Source organism: Anarhichas minor, unplaced genomic scaffold (assembly GCF_050575085.1).
Source record: "Anarhichas minor isolate MPS153535 unplaced genomic scaffold, ASM5057508v1 ptg000041l, whole genome shotgun sequence".
NCBI classification, from domain to species: Eukaryota; Metazoa; Chordata; class Actinopteri; order Perciformes; family Anarhichadidae; genus Anarhichas; species Anarhichas minor.
This window is the reverse complement of record NW_027466487.1, coordinates 885086-907787: the sequence shown is the minus strand read 5'-3', so window position 1 is coordinate 907787 and position 22702 is coordinate 885086. Positions and strand designations below refer to the sequence as shown.

General features: G+C 41.5%; 3 protein-coding genes across 3 annotated transcripts; 1 reads left to right on the top strand and 2 right to left on the bottom strand.

The window, feature by feature from the left end:
• Positions 1 to 2748: 2748 nt before the first annotated feature.
• paqr7b (progestin and adipoQ receptor family member VII, b) lies at positions 2749 to 3807 on the bottom strand. The gene has a single exon (XM_076109183.1). The coding sequence runs from the start codon at positions 3805 to 3807 to the stop codon at positions 2749 to 2751; it is 1059 nt and encodes a 352-aa protein (XP_075965298.1).
• Positions 3808 to 9073: 5266 nt separating this feature from the next.
• stmn1b (stathmin 1b) lies at positions 9074 to 11906 on the bottom strand. The gene is made up of 5 exons (XM_076109523.1): positions 11761 to 11906; positions 10656 to 10701; positions 9887 to 10065; positions 9589 to 9780; positions 9074 to 9495 (listed from the first exon to the last, which is right to left on the bottom strand). Exons 2-5 carry the CDS (start codon positions 10669 to 10671, stop codon positions 9439 to 9441), a joined length of 444 nt encoding a protein of 147 aa, XP_075965638.1. The 5' UTR covers positions 10672 to 10701; positions 11761 to 11906; the 3' UTR covers positions 9074 to 9438.
• Positions 11907 to 15723: 3817 nt separating this feature from the next.
• Positions 15724 to 21552, top strand: serinc2l (serine incorporator 2, like). The gene is made up of 10 exons (XM_076109129.1): positions 15724 to 15878; positions 16460 to 16621; positions 16786 to 16973; positions 17079 to 17158; positions 17286 to 17423; positions 17585 to 17754; positions 17839 to 17929; positions 18521 to 18671; positions 18765 to 18974; positions 19622 to 21552. The coding sequence occupies exons 1-10, from the start codon at positions 15840 to 15842 to the stop codon at positions 19758 to 19760; spliced, it is 1368 nt and encodes a 455-aa protein (XP_075965244.1). The 5' UTR covers positions 15724 to 15839; the 3' UTR covers positions 19761 to 21552.
• The last annotated feature ends 1150 nt before the right edge of the window (positions 21553 to 22702 follow it).

The following is a 22702-nucleotide window of genomic DNA, read 5'->3' as shown; positions in this document are numbered from 1 at the left end:
ATATCCTTGCATTTCTGAATACCATTGAATTTATTACATTTGTTATTTTGCTTTGTAAACCATCTATCTGAATCTAGTTTGGCTTTTTTTCAGTTTGACATGAACACAATCTCACAGAGCAGAGGTCATTTCAATGTGGGGAATGCAAACTACATGAATTCATACGTATTCCTTTCAGAGTAAAATAGTTCAATGCTGTATGAATTCAATCACTATTGAACTTCAACATCCAGCAGCGGTTAAACTTCACAATAAAGGTTTTCAGTTGCGTGTCAAGTTATTATGGGCTTTCTCTGCTTCCATTTAATCCCTAACCTCTGAAGAATAAAAAAAAAAAAAGAGTATTTGAAGTTACTGTAACACTTTATTTTCTTAAATACAACAGAATATTAGTACAGTCAGTCACATTTTTTTGTATTTTTTTTTTTAGAGGCAGAAGACATTCTGGTCCCTCTCACCCTGCTTTCATAAAGGGAAACCTTGGGTGGCATCAGAGGCTACGTTTACACACAAATTCACTTATACAGTAAAGAGTGCTGGCCATATTCCAGTTACCATCTTAGTCAGGTATAATTGGCATGCAACCTAGATAATCTGTGGCAGAGTATCATGTTGCGACAAACACTTCATTTAGCAAACAATACTTCTCACTTTCCCACTGCCCCCTTTCCTGACTGAACAATCCAGGTCATCGTCAACACGTGGGTAAGAGATGATAACCCCAGTAGTCAGATTTTTTGGCTCTTTTGATGGTCAGGACAATAAACTCATGTCACAGGCATGACTAGCGAGGCTAGTGAGAGACTTGCGGGCTTCATTTGCCAATCGGATATCATTAGCCTGCGATGAAGCCTCCCAGTGAAGCATTAGACTACATGAACAAAACCAGCCTTGTGCACGAGAGCCTCAATTCAGTTTTTTTAACCGATCCCAACAAGGGAGGCGTCTACACGCAGGTTTCTCCGGGTTATTCGGAATGACATTTCCAAGAGTCAACACAAAACCAGAATAACCACATCGACAGTAGATACCTCCATGCATGTAAACATAGCCAGTGTTGTCAGCTACAGTATATACAGTGTTGATTTCAGGCAGTGCATGATGAGACCAGGTCAGCAACGCCAAAGTTTAAAAGTTTCATATTTAGGGGAGTGGCAGCGGTAACATGTTCGCAGTCAGGTCAAGACATCGTTTAAAACCAACTCCTGACAGTCCGTCTCTGGATCCATCTCTCAGTAGTGCCATCACTGAAGCAATAACAGATTCATTGGCACATTAAACACATTAAACAGCGCTGTAATGAATATAGTTCATTTCTGACATTTAAAGATTTCTGTGAGGTAAAAACCTAAGCAACATTATCAGTGAGCCATATCTGTGTGATATTTTCATAACAAAAGTCATCAAACTAAGAGGAAAAAAAAAAAAACATCAGGACTCGTCGATTAACAGTGCGGCAGTATGAAATGATGTATTCATAGTCATTTAAAGTCTGACAGGCAGCTGGACACTGAACACAACGTATCAAAACCGGAATGTGCCGTATTCCACGAGAGAGAAGACGCATTCAGTTGGGAGTGCTATTAGGCGGAGAGAAAATGGGATGCAAGCGACGTTCTAGAGAAATACAGCTTATTTACAGGGTAAGAAAGAAGCGCAAGGCTAAGCTTTCATAGACATTCACCCACTTAATATCCACGGTACATACCAAAAGACATGCATAGAGGCACATACATATTCATCATACAAAACAAAAACATACCAAAAGCAGAACACCTTTTTGCGTGTCAAATCTGATCAACCGACGATTAAAACAATGAGCTGCAAAAGCTTTGACATCATGGGATGTGAAAAGGCAAAAGCTGAAGTTCCAGCCCTTTGAATAAAAAATAAAATAAAAAGATTAACACCGTCAAAACTAAGCGACATCAGTAATCTTCCATCTATCTCTTAACCATTACTGAGTGCCAGCCTCATTTTCAAAATAGTTCAACAGAATGTTATCACCCAAAGAAAGAAAATCTCCTTTATTTTTTGTTGTTTGATGAGAGGTACAATATTTGGTTTTCAAATTGGGTTCTCAACTTTCCCAGAATATGTTCAAACATTAGTGTTAGCGCCTTGATAGTAAAAAAGGAAGAAAGAAAATCCCTGTTTTGATCCTTAAAGAGAGGGGCAGAATCAAATGTGTCTCAAGACCAGCAGTTTAAATTGGATCTGAATTGGCATCTGGCTGAAATATACAAAGTGTTATGGGACTTGTGAATTGTAAAAAATAAATGCTTGCATCATGATTTGAAATGCTACAATTTGATTAAGACAGTCAGATTGTTGTAGATACGATCGGGTAAAAGGCATATTAGGAAACTTGTCTGTTCCTTGTTCTGCTCACCTCGACAGAAAGTGTTCTTGTACGGTGAAGTAAAACCGCATTCTCTTAGACAATGACTAGAAACAGGCTTCTAAAATGCAGGGACTCTTTGCAGTGTTAAAGTACTACCTGTATCGCTACAGACAAAACATAAGATTCTCTTTTCATCATTATAAGTCACAAAAAAACACACCATTAATCACTTTTACATTTTTTTTTAGCTCACTGTAGTTTGGCAGATCACATAGAGAAGAAATAATGAAAAGTCACTCGCATAAACTGATAACCTTCATTGACAAAAACATTTGAGTTTATTTTTAATGAATGGTCAGTAAAATAAATTAGACTTTTTCTTTTTTTTTACTCTTTTTAAACCCTTACTCCTCCTTCTCGTGCAGCGAGGCACGGACACGATTGCGCACATAAAAAGCGGTAAGAGCACTGCAGCAGGCAGTGAAGATGAAGAGCGCCACGGCGTCGTGCGCGAGATCGCCGTGAAGGCGCTCGTAGAAGGGGCGGCGCTCTGTGAAGTCTGTTTTCAGCGCTTCGATCTGCATCAGGGTGCACACCACCACGAATATGTGAAAGATCTGGTGGCCCTGCCCGATGAAGTCACACTTCCCGGGGAACAAACTCTCTGGGTGTGGGCAGCAGAAGAAATAGGCGCTGATTAGGAAAAAGACCACGTGGTAGAAATGGTACGCCACGACTTGGTCGGTGCAGCCCTCCTGGTAGCAGCTGTAGATGCGGTGAACCACAGGGCTTATGTCTAAGCAGTAAGCCAAGGCAGAGGGCACCACTTGGCAGAGCTTGAGGGCGAACTTTGGCAACCGAGGGCTCGCGTATTTGCCGTAGCAGCAGCCGAAGCACGTAAGCCAGGCCAAGAATGCTGCAGCGGGTAAAAAGAGCCCTTGCACTCGAGTGTGCCACTCCTTCTCTATGGCGTAGTAGTAGTGCGCCAGGGCACTGCCATACTGGTAGACCGCGACCCCCACATAGTCGAGGAAGTAGAAGCTGTAGTAGGAGAGCTCGGACTTGGCAGAGAGGAGATGAGCGAGAGCGCTGAAGGAGAGGTAGGTGAAGGCCGACAGGAGGACGATGAAGAGGGGCTGAGCGTGAGGGTCTCGCAAAAAATCCACCGTCACCGAGAGCTCCTGCCACTTCACCAGGATGATGAAGGCGGCCAGCAGGTGGGTCCACACGTTGAGGGTCTCATTGTGCCTCTGGAAGAGGGTGAGGAAGTAGTAGCGCCAGCTTTGGTCCGGCTGTCTGTAGCCGGTGAGGATGTGTCGCTCGCGGAACACCCAGGGAACATCGGACACCTTCACAGTGCAAGGTAGCGTGGGGAAGGCCGACTCCAGCAGCTGAGGGATCTGACGCAGCTGCTGCGCGTTGATGAACAGGCGACCGATCTGCTCCATCACCACCGTCGCCATGGCAAACTGGAGGCCAGAGAGGAAGGGGCGGAAAGAAGGAGCGAACAGTCAGTTAGTCAATATCTGTCTGACTTTGAGCTATGGTGGTCTCCAGGTAACCCTAAAGGTCTGTTTGTGTGCAACTGCACCATGCATTGTGTGCGTTGCTGCATTACTACTACTGCTATAGCAAAGCAAAGAGTAGAGTATTAGTGCAATGACGGAAAAATAATCAAGGAATTATTGTCTAAATTATCAAGCAAACAGTTGTACTGTTGTTCAAGCAAAGCAAGTCTTTTTTTTCGGGGAAATTGTAACAGGCATCTTTTCTGTGTTCTTACATTTTCTGTACCAAAAATCCAGACAGCTGAAAACATCTGGTCAAACGATACATAAGTCACCCATGGGATGCTTGATGACGTTTTAATTAAAATGTTTCCTTAAAGCTGCAATCACTTTTACTTTGTCAACATAAGAACAAACCGTTATCATAACACAGAGCAATATCAACGTTCATCAGCAGCCATCTTACCAATGTAATATTCCTTTTAGCTCGGTTTTTGTTCCACACCAACTCCTAAGAAAAATATCTGTCTCTTTACCCGAAATGCTCCACATCGTTCACCAGCTAGTCGCTAGATGTGTCTGTCTGCCCATTGTGGCGGTGACAGTGGTTATTGCTAAAAGCAGCTGCTGGACTCGAGGTTGATGAAGAGTGGAGTTATGAGAGTTATGGGCCAGAAAACCAAAGGAATAAGCCATAGACGAAAAGGCTCCATAGAGATCAATTGCAGTGTTGAGTGATAATCCTGTGTGTTTTACACTGACAGCGACCCCATTCACATTAGTCATTTGGGTCTATTGTACAAACATATTGATTAGTGCGGTTTTAAGTGTCTTCATTTGAATGAGTGAATCACTTTGCTTCATCATGGACTCTTCTCAAATTGTTGAATATGAGTATTATCCGTGGTGGCAGTGTCTCTTTGTTTCTGTTCGTTCGGCTGACCATCTGATTTGTGTCTCTGAACGTGTCCCCGAGGCTTTAATCTGCTCTACAACATGATGCACCGCTTTGAAGGACTGTTGCACACCACAGGAGCTCAGGTGCAATAAAGCTCCGACCTCAGCTGCCCCTCACGGTCATAAAATCTGCCAATGAGGCCTCCTTTTTTCGGTGATTGCAAACGGTAAAATTACTTCCTGTAAGGCGTAGAACTCGACAGAGTCAATATTTCCTGGAGCGTCTGTGTTCAAGAGGTGTAGGTCAGATTTAAAAATAGGTTTTCATCTAAGAGAGAGTGGACAGCGATGCTAATAAAAGGAAAGATTAATGAATACAATAATCTGACTGGTGTCTGTTTATGACCCAGAGACGTTAAAGGTGGGGATCATAACATAACTGGTAGAAGACAGTTGACAAAATGCCTGACTTTTGCTTCCAAAGCCTGAACCAACTACCCTACAGATAGTGGGACCAGGGTTACCATCAGTTCCACTACCATTGATGCGATGTGTCCACTCCAGGTCTTTGCGGGTTCATTAGTAGTAGTTGGGAACGAGCAGAGACAGCGGCCTCTCAGATATCAGGCTGTGTGGGATGAACACAGGCCGAGGTTCAGGAGGAAAGGCGTGCAGTGATGAATGGGAAGAGATTACATAACCCCATTCGCCGTCCACACCCTCCGTTCCCAGCAAGGGTTGCATGCCTTTAAAATATTTATGGCTAAAGAAAAGAAAAAAAGCTCGACAATAAGAAGGAAGGATGCATCAAATTGTATGTATAAAACCCCGGCCTGTGTGGGCCTGTTGCAGTCAATTCCCTCAAGCGAATATATGCACCTGATGTCTGTGTGAACGTGAGATCCGGTGTCCGGAAGAAAATGTGCATCATTCACCGTCCCCCCCCCCCCCCCCTGAGCCTCGCTTCTGTCCCCCGTGTGCATCTAAACCCTGCGCTGTGTGCCCTATAGTGTTGTATTAAGAAGATGCCGCTGCACATCCAATGCAAACTGAACGTATTTCACGCTATGCCACTTTAGCATTTTACCGGGGGGGAAAAAATGCTTGGATTAAAATGAAGCGCACGAATGAAACGGACCTACCTGTAGACGGTAGACTCAATCCAAAGCCGTGGGTTTAGCAGTCGATGAACGGTTTAGAGCCGTGCAGAATATAGATAACATTGTTTGAAGGGGTAAACAGAAAGGATGACCGTGACAGGAGCAGCGCCTGACGGCTCTCACCGTGCAGCTGCTGGGATGATAGAGGGCGGTTTGACGAGCGGGTCTTCCAGCCAATCAGCAAACGCGGCGCCGCTCGTTTTGCGGCCGCGCGCATCGTTTGACCAATGACAGCTGCCATCTGGCCGATCGGCCCACCCGCCGTCCACTGAAATTCTTCCACTGACATATGAATGTATGGCACTCATATTAGGCATTTCTATCCGATGAGGACCGGTTTGTTGTCTTATAGTTGACCTCAGTTTTAATTAACAGGTATGCCTTTTAATAAGTAATGTAAAGTTACGAGAGTAAATGAGCATTTATTACTTTATGATAATGTTATTTTAACTCACAGGGGACACCATGATGTAATGAAGGACAGATTTTAATATACCAGTATCCCTTGTGACTAAGTTATGAGACTCTGTCTCATATACAGTCTGTGCAAACAGAGACTTGCAACAGTTATACTGATGATAAAAGTCTGTACTCTGTAAAGCCTCACATATTTTCCCACATCTTTGCATTCAGGCAATCTCCAGTAGAGGAAGATAGTTATAACACACTATTAGAATGGGTGTCCTGTATTCAAAGTATTATTAAGTTAAAGTGCTAAAGTATCAACAGTAGTGGCAATCCTTAACATTCATTTAAATACAAATCTTCATGTTTGCCACTTTAAAGTATGATAAGTAAAAGTGTGCATTATTCAAAGTGTTACATTACGTATATAAAATAGATTCTGTTTCAATCATAAACAATGTAATATCATTTTCTTTTTCTAGTTCAATGTGAATTTAATATGGTAAAGTAAATGTTCTACATTCCCCCATTGCATACCTCACCTGCATGTATCGTGTGTCAGGCTGCTACATGAAAACAAAAGGTTAAATGTATTAAACAAATGTTGAAGGGGAATTACAGTTTTGAAAATAGTATTCCTTTCAACATGCATCATTCTCCAAAAACCTTAATAACTAACTGGGCCTGTAGATAAATGAAGTGGGCAGTAACTTAAATGGCCCGTACAAATTTAAAGTTCCTACATTCAAATAAAATGTAAAGGCTAGATAGTAGGCCTACCTCATGCTTGGTATTGTAACAAAGCTAGAATTTGATGCATGACATTATGTACATTCTTAAATTGGACGCCCCTTCTTTCAGGGATTTTGTTTTCTAAGTTGACATCCAAATTGCAGTGATAACCCGACTGGATCTCATTTGGTTATCAAAACAAGCCTCCTCGACTTGTGTGGCCAAATCAGTTTAGGGGCCTGCGACTTTCCCTTGCGAAGCATTCTGAAACAAAGTTTCCTTTGTTAGACTCAGAGCTTCTGAAAGATCTGCATTGTTTCCTGAATCAAACCATCCTGTAGTGTATATTCCCAACAGAGATGGATTCTTCAGGGTGTGTCTACGTTAACACTGAATATGTTTGGGGTATGTATTCACTCCAGGATGATCTGGCAACAGAAGCTCAAAGCATGATTCGTATTATGGAATAGAGCAGATACAATTTATGCTGATAATGCATCGGTGAATCCAGGAAAAGTCGTGACCATGAGCAAGACTCCAAACAGCCAGCACAGGCTAGGAAAGGCATCTTGGAGTCGTGCCAGCCATTGTCCCCGGTGTTGTCGGTCAAGGAACACTGCACTGTGGGACAGGCAGCTTTCTGGGCCGATGAGTCCGGCAGTTTCTTCCCAACACATGACAAAGATGGGATTGTGCAGCACTGTGTGTGTGTGTGTGTGTGTGTGTGTGTGTGCGTGCGTAGCCATACAAACTCAGTCCAAACAATTCCAACTTATACTATACTACTTGTGGTGAGTTCAGGTACTTCTCAAAAGAGCGACGTTTCTATTGTTGTCCTTGGTTGGATTTAAGCACAGTAAGAATTATTTCTTATTGAGGAAGTGAACTGATCCTTGACTGCAACTGTAAGTGTAAACAAACCCGTAAGACAAGAATTCTGAATGCACACAAAACGCTGCGGCTCATGTGGCGTGCAGGTGTTGCCTCATATCTGTCTGAAAATGTCTGTGGCCTCTGTTGCAATGAACTGCTTGAGGTAACATACAGTGTTTAAAAAAAACATCTTTTCTAAATAGCCAAAGACTCAAATAATTTTGTGTAATTAACACGTGCAATCGGTTAGTGTAGATAGCCTTACAAGGGCTGAAGAACCCTTGAGTGTGTGCCACCATGTTGTCAGCGCATCTAAGTCCCTACAAAGCCATGTTCACTACAAGAACATGTGACAATGAAGTAATTACTCAACTTGTAACAGTCAGTACTGGTCCCATTTAGCTGCTTATGAGTGATGATGTCACTGCTTACAAGTGAGAGAGCCACCGCTTTGTACACTTTCAAGAGCAAGTATAAGCAATGGATTGATGCAAACATATTAATCCATGAATCACATATTATTATTACATACTGTATGACAGTGGTTCCCAGCCTTTTGGGCTTGAGGCCCCTCAGAGTGAAGCAATGTCTACTTGTGACCCACAGTCATTGGTCTCATGTGTGTGTTGGTTATGGCCAGGTTAACTAAAGAGTGCTCCTTTCTCTGGTTTATTTAAATCATTTAAAGATTTGTACTTGATTGAGAAAAAACAAGAAACATTAAGAGGTGTTTTGTTGGCTTTGACTACATTGAATATGATACTGCCGGTACATACATAGAATACATTATTTTGTAATAATGTACTATGATTCCCAAACCTCCTGCTCCAAATGAAGGCTTAGCTGAAGTGCCTGTGAATCAGGCAGCGTGTTTCATTCAAAGGTTGCCTCTATAAAAACGTCTGCTATTGACCCCTCAGATTTATTTTGGGACCATTTGAGAATAACAGCTTTTAACAATTTCAAGATGACCTGACTGCCACTAGGTGTCAGCAGTGTCAAAATATCACTAAATACATTATATGCCACATGACTAGTCAGTCCCCCCCCCCCCCCCTAATTTAAGTTTTGTCAATTTTCATCACAAATTACGGAAATATAATCCTTCACCTTCAACCCTCATGAGGCACAAACACACAAAGAGAAAAATAAAATAATTTGGGAATATAGTTTAATGGTTGAACCTGTGTATCGTACAGTAATCTTAACATGCAACATCATCAACCGTACAAAACATTATCATCTTCATTTCAACAGCATGAACTAAAAGGAAGAATTTGTTACAAAGTAATGCCTCTTTGTGAAAAAATATAGTTTGTACCACAATAACTAATCAGCTGCCAATAAGAAATCTACAAGTGAAGTCAAATCTGACTATATCCACACCCGATCTAACATTGTGTAACCAACTTTATTCAACAGCAGAACTAACACAACAAACATGACGATAGAAGTGTCAGATTAAAAAATAAAGCTTATCTTTGGAGATGTAAAGACTGTTTTCCAGATCCTAAACAAATTAACTGTCTTCTTTCATTGCCTCCTTGTTCTTCCTCACTTCGTCCAGCTTCTTGTCCTGTTGGTGTTTATAAGCAGAAGCATCACAACGCTGTAGTTTAATATTTCAGCACTAAACACGACAAAGGTTGACGCGCCATTAGGAGCTTACCTTCTCCTTGAATTTCTCATTGAGGGCTGCCATCCTTGCAGTGCGGTTCTCTTTGTTTGCCTCCATCTTTTGATTGAGTTTCTCTTGTGCCATCTTGCTGAAGTTGCAGTCTTCTTCTATGGCCTTCTGGATGACCTCCTTCTCGTGCTCTCGTTGCTCCGCCAGGTGTTTCAGCACCTCAGCCTCGTGGCTCTGACAAAGAGAGAACTTTTGCAGTAAGAACCTGAATCCTAAACCAACGTGCAAAGCTTCGCAGCTCAGTAAGGGGTATTCACAGTGGTACTTATTTTAAAAATACCTTGCGTCTCTCTTCTGCGGTTTCCAATTTCCTCTTAATCTCATCCAGTGAAGTTGGCTTTTTCTTCAGGGGGGACAATGGGAACGGGGATTTGCACTTGGCATCTGGGGTTGTGGGACTCAGGATGACCTCAAACGCGTGACCGGAAGCACGCTTGTTCAGCTCCTTCACTTGGATGTCTGCAGATGTGTGATGAGCTCAATGTCACAACATAGCAATGCTTTATTTCACATTCATATTTTCAATTAATAAGCCATTTTTACTTGAGTAATGACAAGTAACAACTATATCAGCACTTCACTAGATATAGATGCTTCCGTTGAGATTGTTTGTCTGACTGAGGATATTAAAGGAGGTCGAGCCGGCCCCCTACTGCACTTTTCGGAGTCACTGCTTCGTCAGAAGAGAACATTAATCCCTCCTGTGTGGCAGCATTTTGTGTTTCCAATGAAGGGTAAATGAACACAAGATGTGACAAAGCAGCTTAGACTGTTTTAAGAATGGTATGAGGGCTGCTTTACAGGTCACTTTTGCGATGCAATTCATTATTCCAACCACATTAAAGGTCTCCAGTTACTTGTATGGAGTTGAATAACATGTTTACATCTTGTTGGCTGTTTCAGAGGCATTAAGCAACTTTGCTTCGCAATACTTTTCTGCTGAAAGTATAAATGCTGTTTTTTTGTCTTACATTGGAATTTTAAAGGCATTTACATTCATAAAATTGTAAATGCAAGACCACTTAACTACATAACTAGTTTACACCTACCTCCACAGTCTTCCATGTCAGCAGAAATGTTGCCTCTTTGATATCACTAGAAGAAAACATGAAACAAAGAGATTATTATTTAGCGAGAGATGTCTAAACTGGATAACCTTTCATTTCCCTTTGGTCAACTGTCCACATATGAAAGTACTTATGCAGCGTGCACATGTCCTCTCAGCAGGAGCAGCACAGCAGCAATGGTGCTGGAGCTGACAGCTTACGTTTTGATAGATAATCGACCATGCATGCGAGCATTATCTAAGTTTCCCTCCCTCTTTTGCTTCTGGAATCAAACCGCCGATTGTTTGCATAACCTCATTTCTCCATGTATGCACATGTTGTTTAATTTACTGCATAGCTGCACATTGTGCATTATAATGTTGCATTATCTGTCAGGTTACCAGTTAAAACATGACATGACTTGTCAGGCAGAACAAGTTCTCCACCTCACTGGGGCCTTGAGAACTAAAAGTACAATATAAGCACGTGATGGTCTCTCCAGCATGATAAGACCATGTCGGTTAGCTAATCACGAGTCGGGTAAACGGTGTTGATTATTGTGGCCCACTGCTCGAGAGTGTTGTTTCAAAAATGGCGGAGGTGGGGCAATACAAATGCTGCACGAGACCTCATTCAACACACACACACACACACTTGAAATACGCAGACACAAGTCACTTTGGAAAGGTAATTAAATGTGATAATAGTGATGAAGAGCAAAGAAAAAATACATGCCTGACTACACCACTACAGTTAACTAAACTTAACGTTATTACATGATTACATCGTGTTATTGTCGATTAAAAAACACTACATACAGCCAGCCAAAGTGAGTGTAAATGAATGAATCGTCTTATAGTGTTTGGTAAGATGTTGGAATAATTCAAGGTTGTGCCTAGGACCCAGCGTGAATGCATTTTAAAAGCTTTTTGAATTTCGACGTGCACAGCAATACAGTCCACTAATTAACGTTACTACAATTGACTTCAGCTGAACAAACTTAAGCAATGCTGCAAAAAGTGACCACATTGACCTTTAACTCCAGCAAGACGTCGTCTGAATGGTCTGAAAGCCTGGCTAATTATTAGCATAACCGCATTGTTCTCACCGTCAAGTGCCTCAGCGTGAACAGCAGCTTCTTCTTCTTCTTCTCCTTCTTCTCTGTTCACAACCGCCAACATCTGCACCTTCTTCGCGCAAAAACCCTCCTAACCCTAACCGTTACGAGAGCTGTTTGCATTCATTGGTCCACATCCACCAATCACAGAGGGGGTTGTAACTTTAGCGCGAGGAGCAGCAGGCCAAAATAACAGACACACAAAGCTGGGACAACCTCGTGGCGTTGAGAGCAAAACAAGCCTGCGTTTACCAAAAGTTATGCAACATTAATTAAATCATCCACGTTAGCCACATAAGTAGATATGCAATTCAGTACATGTTACATTGAAAGGAACCTGGCAGGTATTATGACATACAGATTATTTAGTATAAAAAACTACATGCAACTTAAAAAGGAGTATGTTGTTCATGAAAATAAACATGTTTAGACTTTATGCAGTCTTGCTTGTATTTCTTCACACCACTAACACACCCACAATTATAGTTGAATAATGCCCAAATTCAGAACATGAATGACTTTTATTATTGACTTTTGTCAGAAGATACTGTAATGTATTTATTGTCATCACGTTCATCAATAGCTGCTCTTTGCAGAGGATGCATGCATGCTATCATCGTGCTGTAACAAAACATATGATTGATCATCCATGATAATTCAAAAATAGAAAAGGAAACTCAAGGTATTACCAAATCCGCATTAACAAGTGTTAGAGACATGATGTTTACATGACTAAATAATGTCATATATCATTGTAGATATCTAGCCTATCAAAGCTTTGTGAGCTGGGGCTTCCTTGGATGAAAAATACAACTTGTTATTCCAGCCTGTGTGGTTCTCCTCATTCACAAGAAGCTTACTGACGCCCAAGGCAGCTATGTAGGGTTCAGACCCTGCTTCAGGGAACTGGAAGACTAGCGCGGCACTCCCCGTTGTCCGGCTCCTCTTATGCGCATAGGTCCTCTGGGACGGGAATCTTTAAAACATCATCCAACCCTACGTTAAAGTGAAGACGCCTTCAGGACATCACCAGTGACAGCAGACCACCCCTCCGCACTGTGGAGAACTATCAACTGGCTGACAACCTGAATGTGTTTTACTGCAGGGTTAAAAAGCCCAAATTCAGATCCCTAACCCGGTCCGACTCAGACATCACACAACCAGGTTGAATGGCTGGCCCTGCCCCATTCAACATACTGAACAACACTGTGTCTACTGTGGAATCCTTCAGGTTTATGGGATCCACCATCGCCCAGGACCCACACTGGGCGCCAAACACCATCAGGGAACATGCCCATCAGAGGATGTACTTCCTGCTCAGGAAGGTTCCAAAAGATTAATCTACAATAAATCTTTTTTTCTCAGAATAATCTTGTTTAAAAGGAAAACTACGAGAATGTCCTTGGAGTTGAAAGAGAAAAAAAAGTGATGATGAAAGTAAAGTTTTAATCCTGGTAGCTTCGTTGCACAAAGGCAGACATTACCAACTGCTGCCAGCCAAGTGAGCCCGCCAGTGTCAGAACAAAGAGGTGATTATACGAGACTCACAAGGGTGAGTGGCTTACCCGCCCAATGGATGACAGAGGTTGGTTGCACAGGGTCTTACTTTTCGGTGTGAAAAGTACCTCACCACATACATGCAAGAAAACTAAAATAATTGAGATTCCTGGGGAAACTAGGTCCCTGAAGGCAGCTCATATAGCTCATATGTTTAACGGAAGAAAACCTCTGCTTAAAGGTTGACTCATCTCTTTTAATTAGCAATGTCTTTTACACATGTAAACAGCAGTATGTTCGTAAGGATCCCTTATATAATGACACTGAGGTTTCTGTGTTCCTCATCAGTGGACATGCAATAAGATGATGCTTTTTATTTTTTTATTTTTTTCATCGTACAGCTGACAAAGGAGGATTTTAATTAATCAGCATCTACATGCTTAATTAGAAATAATGAATGTTTTAATTGCAGCCAGTCTTAAGGCACTTACGGCACTCTTGAACTTCAAAGCCCACAAATGAGTGTCACCACTAGTCCTTAAATCGTCCCTTAATTATCTGGAAACGTGTTTTCTCGTTATCCTCAAGGAATCTTGGGGTTTGACTGTAATTAGCAATATACTCCAGTAATATTAAAAATGAATCCCAGAGTTCTAGAGTCAGTATCAGGAGCTACAGCCATCATCGACTTATGCTCATGTCACTTGTCCTCCATGCTTTATTGTCCATCTCTGATCTCAGTACAGATACTATGTCAACACCTTGCAAGGACCTGAATACACAAACCTTCCCCCGGTACAGGCATTAATCATAGATTTCAAATTTCATATTCATTGACAGACCTTCTTCAAATATTAATCTCAGTCCTGCAAACAGCCCACCTGTTGCCATTCATCTCAAACCAATAGATAGTTAAGAATGGCACAGATGGGTTGACATTGCACGGGATCTTACTTTAATTTAATTGCTTTCTAGCCAACGACCAGTTCCTTCTGTGGAATCATCATACCATCTAGTGGTGAGAATAAGACATGAACAGTTTTTTACTGTTTAGTGATTAGATTTGGAATTTGGTCATAATGTCTTGCCTGATTAAATAAAGGTAGCAAGAAGAAAAAACTGCCTACACCAGCTTTAATGAAGTTTTCAATGGGAGAATATAAATCGCAGTGCAGCGAACTCAAATTGCAAAAACAGTTATTTCAGTTTTATCTTTGTTTAACTGGAGAATATTTTGGCGCATCCAATCACTGTTTGCTTTCATTCTCTTACCCAGCAACGTATAGTACTATTAGTGAGGGTTCCCACTTGTCCTGGAAAACCTGAAATAACAGTTGACCGATTTTCCAGTCATGGAAAGCACATGGGAAATAAGAGAAAAGGTAAATTGTCCTGGAAAATTTGTTCAAAATTCTTCTATTTTCCTTGAGCTGAGAATAACCTTCTTGGCTATCAGAGCTCCCCCAAAAAAGGTATACCATCTGAAAAGACTTATTTATTTTCATGAACATAGTAATGTACATGAGGTTGTTTATCGACAAGAGTAAAACAATCAGTAGGAAAGATAATTGTGATGGTAGTGGAATGAATAGAAGTAGTAGTGTGGAAAGTATTATTAGTAGTAGTGATAATAGTAAAATAGTTGTAACCTTAGTAGTCTTGATAATAGTAATATTGATGGTAGTCGTATTAAAAGTAATGGCAGTGTTGCAGAATTAATATTATTAATAGCGGTAGTGGTGGTTCTTGTGATGTCTCAGCAATGCCTCCAAACACAAATGTCTAATGTAATGGTGCTTGAATGCTTCCACCTAGAGTTGTATATCCAAATCAACCGTACACATATTTTAAATGCATAAAACTACTTTGTGTCTGTAATCCACATAATATTTGGAGCAATTAATTAAGTATTTCAAAGTTAATTTTATGTTACACAATCCACTCATGTTAATTAAATTAAGTTGCATGGTCACGTTGTGCTTTATGAATACCCTTGAAATAGTACTCCTGCTTGCTAGTAAATGAATCGAGAGTCTGGCACTGGCATATTTCTTGTTCCAGATAAGATATTAAAGGGTCTAATAATAACACCATCACTGTTAGCTCCTTGCTGTGCTGGTGCACTACCAACAGCAGGGGCTTTGAAGAGGCTTCTGTCCTGACCCCTCTCTATGTCCATGTAGTTTTAAAAAGACCTCAGCTCCTGGGATGCTGAACAGATTGTTGGTTTCAAAGTTGGTTCCCGACATGTACTGTCCTGTTGTCCACTGTGCTCTGCAGACACAACTATAGACGTTTTCTTTTGGATTGGTGGAAATAAACAGTGCCGCAACATATACAACAGCGTTTAACACATTAACCAAGATGTGTTATCATTCCTAAAAATGCAGCATCATCTCATTTTTATCCTACTCACTCTACGACAGCTAGGTGTTTTACATTGAAGAGGTTTTAATCGTGAATATCTTTATTTTGAAAAGCCTTCGAATAACTTCCGACTGTTTGTGTACACTGACCACTGTGAGCGACAGGCTACGCTACACTAACATTCATTTCAGCAGTTTAATGTCAAGATGGGGGCTTGTCTGGCATTGTGCTCTTTAGCCAGCTGTGTAAGTATATAATAGTTGTATTAACGTTATTTAAGATACTAGGAGTGCTTTGACGTCAGCTCACTGTCGTCGTTTTACCGTTAAGTGAGCTAACGCTAAACTTAACGTTAGGTTAACGTTAATAGCTGAACTTATATTCACGGTAACTAAAGAATCAACGTTACTTTAAGCGCTACGTGACAGTCCGAGATAAACGCGTTTACTACAAGTTAAATTATTGACTTTACGTCAAATGTCAGCCGTACTAGACGCATTAAACATATAGGGAAGTTGGCTTATCAAGATAGTTAATCAGCATTGCAAATAATGACAGAGGGAGTGTCTGAAGAGGACCTTTGCACTAACGTCAGAAACATTTAAGCTAGGTGAGGTAGCTGTTAGTGCTAAGGAATCCGATATGTGGGTGATGCTCATCCACTTGAATCCAGTGTCCACTATCAGTATTCACTCCCTCGTTAAATAATTTACCAGCCCAGTATTTCTAATGGAAAAAATATATATTTTTCTGCCAAAGCAATTGCCCAAAATTGTGTGTGACTGTGTCTGTGATCTCCTTTTGCCGTCCTCTCCATCCTTCACAGGCCTCCTGTCTGTGTGGCTCAGCACCATGCCTTCTGTGTGGCTGCTGTCCCTCCTCCAATAACTCCACCATCACACGGCTGGTGTTCTCCTTCTTCCTGCTGCTGGGTACCTTGGTGTCTGTCATCATGATCCTTCCTGGAATGGAGACACAGCTCCGTAAAGTGAGATCACCGTTCCTCTTAATCCGGTTGCAAAACAGTGTTCAGGGTTGTATCGCATTAATTAGCTTGACGCTGTTACTGCAGTTGGAAGCATTTGTATATATTCTCTCTGGTAATACTTTGTAGATAAGCTTAATTACACATTGTTGTCTGCTGTTTTGTAGATCCCAGGATTTTGCCAGGGAGGAAGTGCTGTACCTGGTTTTGAAAACCAGGTTAACTGTGATGTCATTGTGGGCTACAAGTCTGTGTACCGCATGTGCTTCGCCATGACCTGCTTCTTCTTTCTGTTCTCCGCCATCATGATTCGTGTCCGTAGCAGCAAAGACCCACGTGCAGCCATTCAAAATGGGTGAAGTGCCTTATTGAGCTTATATGGAAGACGTGTGTTGAGCGATGTGCTACTTCTGTCCGTCTGCTGTACTGATGGTGGATTTGTAACTTGTTTACTTTCCAGGTTCTGGTTCTTCAAATTTCTCATCCTGATTGGGATTACAGTGGGATCTTTTTTCATCCCCGACGGAACATTTCATACTGGTACTAACATACTCTGTTGAATTTCTATAAACAGTTAAACTAGACTAAACCAGACTTTGTGAATTATAAGTGAGAAATCTCTAGTTTCAGAAAACAATTTTAGCTGTGCTTCCTTTTCCCTTCACAGTGTGGTTTTACTTCGGAGTAGTGGGATCCTTCGTCTTCATTCTAATCCAACTTATTCTTCTCATCGATTTCGCCCACTCCTGGAACAAGGTGTGGGTCGCGAATGCTGAAGATGGTGGCAACAAAGGCTGGTTTGCAGGTACACCATTCACTTAAAAGAGGCATTTATTGCCAATGTTATTCTACATATTTGCCAAATGATTAATTATACAATCAACGTAATATTTGAGTACCAGTAGCACATTATTATATCTGTGGTTTTGGGCCATTGGTGATGATGTGTATCCATGTCATTTCCAGGCCTGCTGTCGTTCACCGTCCTCTACTATGCACTGGCTTTCACTGCTGTGGTGCTTTTCTACGTTTACTACACACAGCCTGATGACTGCACGGAGCACAAGGTCTTCATCAGCCTCAACCTCATCTTCTGCGTCATCATTTCCATCGTCTCCATTCTGCCCAAGATACAGGTACAGTGTGGACCAGTCTAAGACTGTACTGATGCAGAAATACTTAGAAACACATTAAGTGTACGTCTGTCCTGTTTGTTACAGGAAGCCCAGCCACACTCCGGTTTGCTCCAGGCGTCGCTCATCTCCCTCTACACCATGTATGTCACTTGGTCTGCAATGACCAACAATCCAAGTGAGTCTTGCTGTTGTCTGTGTCCACAGTTGCAGCTCTTTTCTGTAGGTTTTGGTTGTTCAGTTGTAATTATTCTCACTGTTTTCTGTCAATATATGTACTTGCTGATTATCTGCTGCATCATTTTAATCATGTGGGTAGGTTTTTACATGGCAAGCTATAGGAACAAAGAGCTGCTTTTTGCTAATAGTTAGCACACCTTCCTTGTCTCATGCCATGCGATCTACCTTTCCTAAGTGAACGGGCACGCTTGTGGTGACTGTATGGTTAGTTTTATCTACAGGTAGGCATCTGAGAACCATTTACACAAAACATTGGAAATGCATAGTGTGCAGAAAAACATGTACACTTTGTTATTAATATACATACATTTCCAAATGCATCTCTTATCACCTTCTAATCTATTTGCAGCATCTACAGTGTCAGAATTAAAGTCATTTACATATGAATTAAAACATGTTATTGCCATTACGGTCAATTCAGGATGAATACAGGATAGCGTAAACAGGTTTAATATCTAATGATGTATTTAATGATGTAAACTATTAAAGTTTATTAAAATGTATAATGTGTGTGCTCTAAATGTTTTAGATCGAAATTGCAACCCCAGCCTGTTGAGTTTCGTGTCAAACATCAGCACCACTGAGCCCTCTGGTGACAGCACCCCCGGACAGGTGCAGTGGTGGGACGCTCAGGGCATTGTTGGCTTGATCATCTTCCTCTTCTGCACTCTCTATGCCAGGTAGGTTTAAAACCATCACAAATGATATGTTTTATGTTCAGTTTTGTATTATTTATGTTTTTTGTAAACCTGTCTCTCTCCGTCCCTTCCTAGTATCCGTTCGTCCAGTAACACCCAGGTAAACAAGTTGATGCAGACGGAGGAGGGTGGAGGGTCCGGTGGAGAGGGCGTGGTGGGAGAGGACGGCATCCTCAGAGCCGTGGACAACGAGGAAGAGAAAGTCTCTTACAGCTACTCCGTTTTCCACTTCCACCTCTGTTTGGCCTCTCTGTACATCATGATGACTCTCACCAACTGGTACCAGTAAGTATCTGTCACCTACAGACTGTTAAACGCGTTTTTGAAACTGTAAATACAAACTGCATTCCATCAAGTTCAGCTCCAGGGTCCTGACACTGTGCATGCTGGCTCACTGGCATGGCTGATGGGGACACATCGAACCATCTTTTAAAGAAATGTGTACCGGTGATCAACAGATATGATTGTAGTTGAACTTGACAAAATTCAGGTGCTAGTCTGATTACAGAATTTTGCCTGTTACAATATTAGATATGGACCGATAAAGTATGTGAGACAGATACGAATGCAAACAAACAATTGTATTACCCAAGCTGACGGCACGATTCTTCAGATATGTAATGCAATATCTCATTCAAGAATGTACGCATGTTTGATGCTTTTCTGATGCCCAAACATCTTGAAGCTTTCAGTAGTTGTTGCACAGGCACTGTAGGCCTCCCGCTTGGCCACCAGAGGGCACCTCCCCGTACCCGACAGTTATCCATTCCTTGAACATAGCTTGAATGTAATTTTCTAAAATCAAAAAGCCCTTCCCCTACAGTGCAGTTTCATATGTGAAAAATATGAGGACACAAATTTTGGTGCATGTGTTATGTTAACTTTAACTTTTAAGGTTTAAATTGTACTTTTGCCTCTGTGTCCTACCTCAGACCAGACACCAACACCCAGGCCATGCAGAGCTATATGCCAGCCGTGTGGGTGAAGATGAGCTCCAGCTGGCTGGGCCTCGGCCTCTATCTGTGGACCCTCATCGCCCCTCTCATCTTCCCTGATCGGGATTTCAACTGAGTATGCCTATGCCTTGTCTTTTTAGCTGTATTAGTGGTTGTTTTGTTTCTCGCCCATGTATCCGGCTGTGTCAAGGATGCTATGAATGAAATGTGAAGGATGTTAAGAAGGAAATGCATTTATTTTTTTTCAATTAATTGCCTCTGATGTTATAGTGCTTGTGTTGTTTTACTTCTCTCAGTTCTATTTAGTGTGACGATCACTACAGATTATTTGAAAGTGGAAATGGATATTTTTTATTCAGCCTGATTGATGGTGGTTTTGGCTCCAAGAAGTTGTTTTTTCTGCCAATGACTCCCCTTCATAGGCAACTCCCAACCTTCCGCCTGATGTAGTCTGAACTATCACAGAGACTCAAAAACAAGGCACGTTCTCGATAGCTCAGCTATTTCAGTAGCAGGTTCCCTTTTAAGGGCCTGTGAGATCTGACTCCTCTGGTTGGCCAGGTCTGGAATCCCTGATTAGCTGGACTCTTTTAGTGCTGGAGGCAGCGAGGAGAACCCTCCGTAGGAGCCCCAGAGTGAGTGTGAGAATTAGATAGGACGAATATGACACGCCCTACAGATCATAACAGGGCTTCCCTTTAACTGCTGGGCCGTGTGCAAATCCACATCATTACACCTCAAGCCAGAGATTCTTAATAGACCACCAGTCGAAATCTCAGCTCTTCCTCGTCCACTCCAACATAGGATAATTTAACTCTGGTGCTACGCCTTTCTATGTCTAACAACCTGTACCTGCATAGTGGTCTGTTTGAAGCAGGGAGACGTGTATTGATCCATAGCTGTCGGCATCATGCGATGTGCAGCGGTACGGTTCAGGAGCTGATGGCTTGAACTCCACAGACCTGTGCTCTCGCAAATGCCATTATTTCCAGAATGTTGCAGCAGAGCGTGCTATTGAGTAGAGTTGAAGAAGGGAATTCTTAATTGTTACAAAACAATGATATATTTCAGAAATGATGAATTGCTGTTAAATGGTAATGACTCTCATCGTGTGTTTATGGTTGTGATGGTGCTATCATTTCATTCATTTTCTAGTAGTTACCTTACTTTCAATGAGTTTAAATAAGACCGACATGTTTTGTACCTTCAAATGCTTTTGGTACAATCCTGAGAATGTTATTGTTTGTTGTGTTCTTTTCAAAAATGTCAATGCCCACACATGTGAATTTAGATTTCCTGTTTCTCTAGCTGCATAATGAGTATTATAGTGTGTTGCAATGAATTCAAATCTTTTTATTTTTTTTAGATCAGAACATTTTAGAGCATAAAAACTCCCACACATTGTCTTCCTCACTTGCATTCCGAGATATTTCGAAAGCTTTCGGTACACAGACCTTCATCGGGTTACTTTACAAAGCAATGACAGAGCATGTCTTAAACCAATCAGGTCACACTACTAAAATGACATCAGTCAATCAATCAAGAATCATGATTACTAAAACGTTGTCACTGACTATCTCTGAATGCAAGTGAAGAAGACGGTGTGCAGGAGTTTTTTTTTTTTTTTGTTCTGTTTTTTGAAGGTATTCTCCTACGCACCTGTCGACCTACTGGTGTGCAAAAGTTTGCTCTATTTAGATCGAAGTGTTAAAATGTCAAAACGATGTGCCTTATTGTAGTCCTGCGTTTCAAGAAGAATTAAACACTAATGCTGACGTGTGCTCATTATGCCTTGCCTTACATTGTGGTCAGTCAGTCATTGCATGCCAGTAAGGCATAGGCTTATGACATGAATTAATATTAATGTATAAACACTGTTTTTAATAAAGATGGAAATATATCACTCACTCTTCGTCTTGATTGAGCCTCAAGAGAAGCCTTTCACTTGTTTCATAAGTGAAATTATCCTTATCGGTACGCACAGAATATTTGATAAAAAGATTTGATTACCTTTTGATTTACTAGTAACAATAATTACTGGTAAGCTAATTCATACATACACGTCCAGGGTGATTTAGGAGCCCCGTGGATGTTATTGATTGTGCATAACATCTCCCTATCTCTAAGTACCACCAGGGTGCAGATAGTGTGAAAGCACTTTTTGCTTCCATACATCGCCCCGTAGATTTAGGTCATGAGGTACCAGAGTTGAGGACAAAGGAGGGGCTTAGACATCACAGCGTGTTCCCTACGAAGTACAGATGTTTATCATATGCATAGATGACAGTCCAAAACAAGTCAACCATATGTTTGGCACGTTGCTTCAGTGCTTTCTTTCAGATTACTATTTGGCCTTACTCTGCCATGTCCCCTGCTGTGTTTCACTGTTTGCTCCATAAACTCTGAACACCGCTTATCAGCCACAAATGTCTTGACCCTTCACTGTGTGTTTGCTCTGCCAATTTAGCTTCCTGCGACAGAAGTCCAAAGATAAATTGAAAGACTTTTGAATCCAATAATAATCATGTAGCTCTGACCAGATTTTTGACTAATTGTAAACCAAATCAGTAAATGTGTGTGATGTACTCTTGTTCTACAGAAACAGAGCAGTGTGTGGCAGTGTTTGCAATCTCTGCTGTTTTATTTCCTTCTCGCCTGGCTGGCAAACGGAGCCTGTTGGTTTTGGCCGCTACAGTCACTCCAACTAGTTGGCACAGTCTGGATCTGTTCAGGACACACCAGCTCCTGTCAACTTCCACCCTCCCACAACACCACCCCTCGCTCAGCCTATCCATGACGATCCTGAGTTGATGGATTGTGTCACGCTTTAGTTGATAGAATGAATTCTCATTTCCATTGCATGTTGTGGAGGAAACAAAGACTTCCCTGGCACTGTAGAGAGGACAACAGCACACAACTGTAAATGTAAAAACAACAGCTATGAGATCGTTTTTGCTATTTGGCAGAGGGGGAAAGAAAAATGGTAAAAAAAAAGTTACGAAAACTAGAGCAAAAAAAGGTCAAAATGTGTTTTTGTGTCATTACAAACACTGAAGT

What these genes read in the sequence shown, in the direction of transcription:
- paqr7b (XM_076109183.1), bottom strand. Translation starts at nt 3,807, where the DNA reads ATGGCGACGGTGGTGATGGAGCAGATCGGTCGCCTGTTCATCAACGCG.
- stmn1b (XM_076109523.1), bottom strand. An exon ending in CCGCAGAAGAGAGACGCAAG is followed by an intron (nt 9,781 to 9,886) that starts GTATTTTTAAAA and finishes TCTCTTTGTCAG; the next exon opens with AGCCACGAGGCTGAGGTGCT. An exon ending in ATGAGAAATTCAAGGAGAAG is followed by an intron (nt 9,496 to 9,588) that starts GTAAGCTCCTAA and finishes AAACACCAACAG; the next exon opens with GACAAGAAGCTGGACGAAGT.
- serinc2l (XM_076109129.1), top strand. Translation starts at nt 15,840, where the DNA reads ATGGGGGCTTGTCTGGCATTGTGCTCTTTAGCCAGCTGT. An exon ending in CAACAAAGGCTGGTTTGCAG is followed by an intron (nt 17,424 to 17,584) that starts GTACACCATTCA and finishes TGTCATTTCCAG; the next exon opens with GCCTGCTGTCGTTCACCGTC. An exon ending in CCATTCTGCCCAAGATACAG is followed by an intron (nt 17,755 to 17,838) that starts GTACAGTGTGGA and finishes TGTTTGTTACAG; the next exon opens with GAAGCCCAGCCACACTCCGG.